The sequence below is a fragment of the Drosophila sulfurigaster genome, chromosome 2R, assembly GCF_023558435.1.
Source record: "Drosophila sulfurigaster albostrigata strain 15112-1811.04 chromosome 2R, ASM2355843v2, whole genome shotgun sequence".
In the NCBI taxonomy this organism is placed as follows: Eukaryota; Metazoa; Arthropoda; class Insecta; order Diptera; family Drosophilidae; genus Drosophila; species Drosophila sulfurigaster.
In genome coordinates, this window is record NC_084882.1 from 802,071 (window position 1) to 809,258 (window position 7,188).

The 7,188-nt window shown below is 35.3% G+C and overlaps 1 protein-coding gene across 1 annotated transcript; it reads left to right on the top strand.

Annotated features, from left to right (window-relative positions):
- Positions 1–4,961: 4,961 nt before the first annotated feature.
- On the top strand, positions 4,962–5,885 carry LOC133838975 (uncharacterized). Its single transcript, XM_062270249.1, has 2 exons — positions 4,962–5,644; positions 5,700–5,885. The coding sequence occupies exons 1-2, from the start codon at positions 5,033–5,035 to the stop codon at positions 5,709–5,711; spliced, it is 624 nt and encodes a 207-aa protein (XP_062126233.1). The 5' UTR covers positions 4,962–5,032; the 3' UTR covers positions 5,712–5,885.
- The last annotated feature ends 1,303 nt before the right edge of the window (positions 5,886–7,188 follow it).

Genomic DNA, 7,188 nt, shown 5'->3' on the forward strand with positions numbered 1-7,188 from the left:
CTCGATTCTGTGGCATAACTCGTCGTGAGGCATGTGTTAACAACTGCACACATCGTTCGGTGTCCTGAATGTGCGATGGAATTGCTGGATCTGGCAGTGGTAATTCAGCAGAATTTATGTATTCCAACAAGTGATCGTGTTGGATGTTTGCAGAAAGAGAAGGTTCAAATAAGATGTCATCATTAGTCAACTTAATGCATATAATCGGTGCAATCAAAATTAATGCGATTCTTTTTATAAGATCTAAGTTTAGTTGGGTCATATAATTTCTCGCGATAATACATAATTTTATTAATTGCACTTTCGCGAACTGTTTTGCTTTCATCGAAAAGCATTGTTAACAAAATATTTTCTCTATGGGCGAAGAATCCATTGTTTTGGATTGCTTTGTTTACAATTTCTCTCAGATTTTGTGGTAAAAATTGCGTTGATTAAATAAAATTAAATAAAAGTTTACTGCCATATACCACCGAATTAAAAAATTTGACATTAAAATACATCGTTATATAAACTTTCATAATGAAATTAGCCAACATTTTTAAGTTTGTCAAAGGTAAACTACTTGCGACATAAAGACGTAAAACTTGGCTGGCTTTTGTTAACCAACGAGAATGAACCATTTTTCCGGATTTCATTCTGGCAATATCTTCTGGACACAAACCTTCCGATACAGCTTTGGCTATTCGATAGAGATATAAAACGTCTGTCGAAAGACTTTTTTCATCTCTATTATCCATTGCTGGATGCATATTCCCCAATGAAATGGGTTCAAAGTCAGATATGGCCTAAAACAAAATGTTTGTTTTAATTTGAAAATGCTCTATTAAAACTTGGCTCTTACCGAAAGTTGTTCACAGGTCTCAAGTAACTTCATCAACGTCCCACTAGCTGTACGTGGTTCACTTGTAGTTGCATTTTCCAAGGCATTGAACAAATGGCGAAATGGAAGTTCATTAAAATGCAACAAACAAACAAACCAATGTAATGGTTTATTCAATAAAAGTTCAAATTTTCGAATTATTCCATTTTCAATTCCAGTATTGGTGGGTTCTGCATCACAGCAAACTCCAATCAAGTTACTAAGCGTTCATTTTTTTTTTCCATAAAGAACTCCCATAATTGGATTTGCTTAGTATTGGAATCCTCACTCAGCATTAACTTTTATCTGCCCTAACAGCTTGCCTTGCGGTTGCTTAAGAATCACAATATGAGACTCCTTTTGTACTCTCGGATGGTATTTTCCATTAACTTCATTCCGTGTCAGAGCTTCACGAAAGAAAAAGCTAGTAAAGCTGAATCATTTTGCTGCATACGTCGAACGGTCTCCCTGCATTTAATTTTTTTTCGTCCATTTATCCATAACAATTGTCTCCCCATTTTCATCAGTAAATCCAATGTCTTTAAATAAGGCTGTAACAAAACAACTCTGTTGGAAATGCCGAATCTATCACACATCATTGCGAAATTAAATGCATCGTATCTCTTAGCGTAAGGTCCCCGTTTGTTGAAACTCAGATCTTTTGCTGCTGGCATTGCAAACTCAAATTCACTTTCGATGTTCATATGCGCAGATTCGGGTCTATAAGAAGGATCAGAGCTTTCTGACAATTGGCTTGACTGTTGATCGACTATATTCAGCACGACTTAACGAATGGTATTCCTTCTGCTGGTGCGTTTGTCAATCATGAACATTTTCAAGTGGTCAGGAATTAATCCGCAGGAGCATGGCATTGTTTTCTTACAACTGCATTTAGCGACTTAAAACAAATCATTTACGCTTTTCTCAAATTCTGTAATTGAATTAGTTTTAGTAATGTTTTTAACTTCTCGCTGATATTTTTTTATAAATTTATTAAGCCCTCTAATGGTGTTTTTATATTTATTAATTTAATATTCGTCTTTCTCCAAATTTCAATTATTTTGTCTGAAATCATCGGAGTAAGGCTTGCATAAGAGTGTTGTTTTTTTGTTTGCTGTTTATTGCGATCACTCACGTAATAATAATATTTAAGTACATCCCGCAAAGTCAGCAAATTTAGCTCGGAAAATTCACTAGGTACACCAATGATATTTGCGATCTGCTTTGAATTGAAACTTGATGCGGACATCACAATAATACTGTCAATTTCCGAATTGTCAATAGACATCGCTGATGATAATTGTATATTATTAGCACACGTTTCTTTGTTAACAGTCAAATACTAAGTAAACCAAATTTATTACACGAATTTAGAACTGATAACAATCTTGAACATTATTTAGTGCTAGTTTATGGTATTCAATGGCGTAAATAGCTATTTTCGAAAGAGGGATAGTTATCCCTCTCTTGATGCTCTTGACTGCCCCCACACCTACGCCACTGCCGTTGGTTGACAAGTTTTACCGCAAAATTAATTATCATTTAAATAAACTGTTATAAGAGAAATTCAAAAAAAGCTTCACAAAAGCTTTAATATTTGTATATTTCTACAGCATATCTTTAGAAAGCTTCTTAATGTAATAATATATTTCTTTGCAAGCAAATAAACTTTATAATAAAAAATAAAATTAAATTCCGTCTTTTATCATACCACGCCTACTTTTATTTAGTTGCTTAAAATGCCTTTGAATATATATTTTAATTTTAAGACCGATACCTTACTTCGTTAAAAAGTTACAGACGCATTGCTCCTACTTTCTTATATGAGGCTCAGTACATGTCAAGTTTGGCTCATTTTGTCGAATTAAAAAAAAAATATAAGTTAAATAAATTAGAAAAAAAATTATAAAATTTGTAGTAAAAAGATGAATCAGAATTGACTCCAACATAATTGGAAAATGCGTATGTTTTCTTTAAAATACATTAAAATGCCTTAAATACTTCGAAATACCTTATGTACCTCATAGTGAAATCTTTAAGCTTAACGACGCGAGCTAGGAATTCATTATACACATGGTTTCATAGCGAAATTTTCTTGGAATTCTTCGTAGTGACGGTTTTCAGGATTTTTTGGACAGGAACAGAGATGCCTCTTTCTACCTGTTACATACATTTCCTGCCGGCACAAAGTTATAATACCCTTCTACCCTATGGGTAGCGGGTATAATTAAAGCATCGGAAAAGCCGATAAAAACCCGCAAACCGGACTGCTATTTAAATTTAATATAAAGTGTCTACACAGAACACCGTTTTTTCTCTACAGAAGACGAACACTTTTATTAGCTTTTTGTTTTCTTTGGACAACACTAAACAGTACACATATATAACGTTTAACAAATTATCACACAAACTGTGTTTATTATTCTTAATTTACAATGTAAATTTAACATATCTCCAACATCAATATCCATTTTACAAAATAAAAAATTTTTCTTTCGCTTGGATTTGCCAAATGCACAAAATCACCAAAAGTTTCCCACAAATTTTGTCACAAAAATCAGCTGTTCAATCACCTGACTTTAAAAATCTATAAAAATTTCAAGGTTGCATTTTTAACAAAAATATTTATTGATAGTTTCTATCTAGGCTATCTGGTTTAAATATATAAAATAAAAATTAAGATTTTCTTACATAAAATTTTGGACTTTATGCCACCAAATCGGCAATCCGGCCCAGTGTGCAGCGTTCTGAATGATTTGTCGCGACATTTTTATTTTTCACAAATTTGTTAATTTCACAATAGGCCGCCAATTTTGAATTAGTGGTGTGCAAACTAGTAAAATATTGTATAAGCAAATCGATAGTAGCATCAATAAGCAATTCAAATGTGAAAAATTGCGGTTCTAATTCAATCATATCAAAATTGTTTTTAGGCCTATTTCGGGCTTTTTTCGACAGTATTTGTTATGTTTGCACGCAGATCAAGTTTGTTTTAAATCTTTGTCACGCCCAGTTCCGCTCCCGCAAATCAATAATAACATGAGTGATATTAAAGCTAGCGAATTTTGGTATGTATATACAATAATAACAATGGAATTTGTGATTCCTGAAAATTTGGTTGCGATCAGATAAAAATTGTTTAAGTTATTAAAGAAATAGTTTTGTATGGGCAAAAACGACTTATATGTATGTATTGTATGTGTGCGTATACGTATATACATGCTCGCCTCTTCTATTTGTATCTGTATGCATGAGGCACTGCGATAGCTCTAATGGTAGAGTGCAAGTTTATGCGTGTTGTGATACTTGGGGTACTCGGGTTCGAGCCCGCTCGGGATAAAAAATTTTTTTTTTTAATCGTATTTACAATAATAAAAAGTAACAAGTAAAAAAGCTACATCACTACATCACAAAAAATCTTTCGTGAAAAAATTTGTGGTACATTTTTGCTAATATTGGTATAACTTTTTCCAAATTTTGGTACAAAACATTTTTTTGGAATGGCAATCGTGGTTTCACCAGAGATGTTTGAAGAAGTACCATCAGGAAGCAACGATTTATTAAGTTTGGCCAATATTTTGTCTGGCCAAGAAAACAAATTGCCCAACATCAACGAGCGTCATGATCAAACTCAAAATGTTCGCGAAAATTCTGACCTAGGAGAGAGTATTCACCAGGATTTTCTAAACACCATTCAAAAGCTGCAAGAAGAATTACGTTTAAGCAAAGAGGAATTGCGAAATTCTCAGAACAACGCAGCTGCACATCAGATGTCTACAACAGAAATAGACAACAACAACGGCGCCACACAGTTTTTGCGCGCAGCTGCACAGCGTTCGGCGCCAGAAGTCGCGAATCTGGGCGACAACAACAACGCCAGCAACGGGATCGACACAAACAACAACAGCGCCACACACTTACTCGATTTGTGCACAGCTGCACAACGTTCGGCATCAGAAGTCGCAAATTTGGGCGGCAGCAACGACAACAACAACATCAGCAGTTCTGTATGTCAAGCTATGGGCAGCACTGGAAATGTAACGGGCAGTACTGGAGAACGAAGTAAAAGGTGGACCAGCGGTCTCGCTCGCACTCGCAAAGGAAGCTACGGTGGAGTTCGACGGAAAATCATGTGCACGCATTTGGGTAAGCCAACTCAAAAGCGTGGCAGCCATGTGTAAACTTGATGAAGAGTCGCTTCGCATGCTATTGGCCATGAAGTTAAAAGGCAACGCTCAGCACTGGCTGCATGCAAATTCAACTCGCTTGCGTGAGCCTTTTCAAACGCTTTGCGATCAATTGATATTAGCATTCGGCACTGGAGCTTCGAAGGCAGAACTACGACGAAAGTTTGAACAACGGAAGTGGCAACAAAATGAGCGTTTTGCAATGTACTTCGAGGAGAAGATCGTTTTAGCACAATCAATTAAATTGGCCAACGATGAGCTTTTGGAACAAATCATCGAAGGTATACCATCGCTGAACTTACGCAACCAGGCGCGCATTCAAAGATTTGGGGATCCAGAGCAGATGTTACAAGCCTTTGCACACATACGCCTTCCGAAGTACGGTGCAATGGGAGGTACTAAGACGACGGCGGAGAGCAACGATAAGCGATGCCACAACTGCAATTCCAAATGTCATTTTGCCAAGGAATGCCGCAAGCCAAAAAGGGAGCCTGGATCATGTTATGCTTGCGGAGAGATGGGCCATGTCATAGCAGAATGCAAGAAGAAGAAGAGTGTTGGTGTACTCAACAAAAGCACCGGGTTCGACAACAGTAATGTAAGACACTTAAATATTCATTTTTCAAGCCAACCTAATTTGTTTATCACTGCAGAATGCCTCATAGACTCAGGAAGCCCTATTTCATTTCTGAAGAAATCATCATTTTCTTTAAATATACCACTAGATAAACAAGTCAATAGTCTCTATGTTGGAATTAACAAAAGTGAATTGAATACGTTTGGAAAAGTATCTTGTTTTGTATTGAAGAGAAAAATAAAATTTAATTTTGAATTACTAATAGTCGACGATGAGTCTATGAGTTATGAAGCAGTGTTAGGTAGGGATTTCATGCATACATGCGGCATAAACTTCAATTTAGAGGTCCTGAAATATTTTGATGTTATAAGAAAAGGAGATGGCCCAAAGATTTCTGAACAATCACGTATGGTTAGTCAACGGAAAACAGAAATCCCTATCAACACTATAAAAAATGAATCTAATTTGCAACCACTGTTAAGAACAGAAACTGTTAACTGTTTTAAGGGACCGACTGCGACTGTTAAGCAACAACTGTTAGAGACACATCCTGTTAACGATAACAGAATGAACAATGAATCACAACTGTTAAGAAATGTTTATGATAAATCACAACTGTTAGGAGATTATTATGCTAAATCACAATTATTAAGAGACGATGATAGTGAATCACAACTGTTAGGAAATGTTTATGCTAAATCACAACAGTTAGATGATAATGATACTGAATCACAACTGTTAGACGATCAATTTATTAAGGGCGATAAATTAAATGAAAAAACTGTTATGGAATTATTAGCTGAGGCGGAAATTGTAAAAAGGAATCCAGGAGTTTCTACGGATAAGAAAATTGTTAAGAGCGAAAAAGATTTATCAACGGAAAAAAGGCAAAATATTAGACAACAAGATTACGATAGACTGCACATAAAACGATATGATGGGCCAGAATTGGTAGATAGTTGTGACAAAGACATGTTCAATATTCAGATTGTAGAAGATCAAGAACAAGTTTCTAATTATGGAGAAGATATAGATTTTAAAACACGTTGTCAATTTGTAAAGATGTTCGAGGACACATATGTAAAGACTCAAAGGCCAGATGTTCCAATGATTAAGTGCGAAATGAAAATATCATTAAGCGATAATGAGCCTTTCAGTTGTTCGCCTAGACGATTGTCATACACTGAAAAAGAAAAACTTCTCAAGATGTTAGATGAGTATATGGAAAACGGAATAATAAGACCGAGTGACTCACAGTTTGCCTCGCCAATCGTATTAGTTAAAAAGAGGACAGGAGATTTACGTTTTTGTATAGATTTTCGGAAACTAAACAAAGTATTAATAAAGGGCAACTATCCACTACCTTTAATTGATGACTTGCTAGACAAATTAGTAAACAAAGCAATATTCACAAAATTAGACTTAAGGAATGGCTACTTCCATGTTTACGTGGAAGAAACTTCAATCAAATATATGTACATCATTTGTCACTCCTTTAGGACAATTTGAATTTAAAAGGATCCACATGGGGATCAAAAATGCATCAGCAGTGTTTCAACGATTTA

What these genes read in the sequence shown, in the direction of transcription:
- LOC133838975 (XM_062270249.1), top strand. Translation starts at nt 5,033, where the DNA reads ATGTGTAAACTTGATGAAGAGTCGCTTCGCATGCTATTGGCCATGAAG.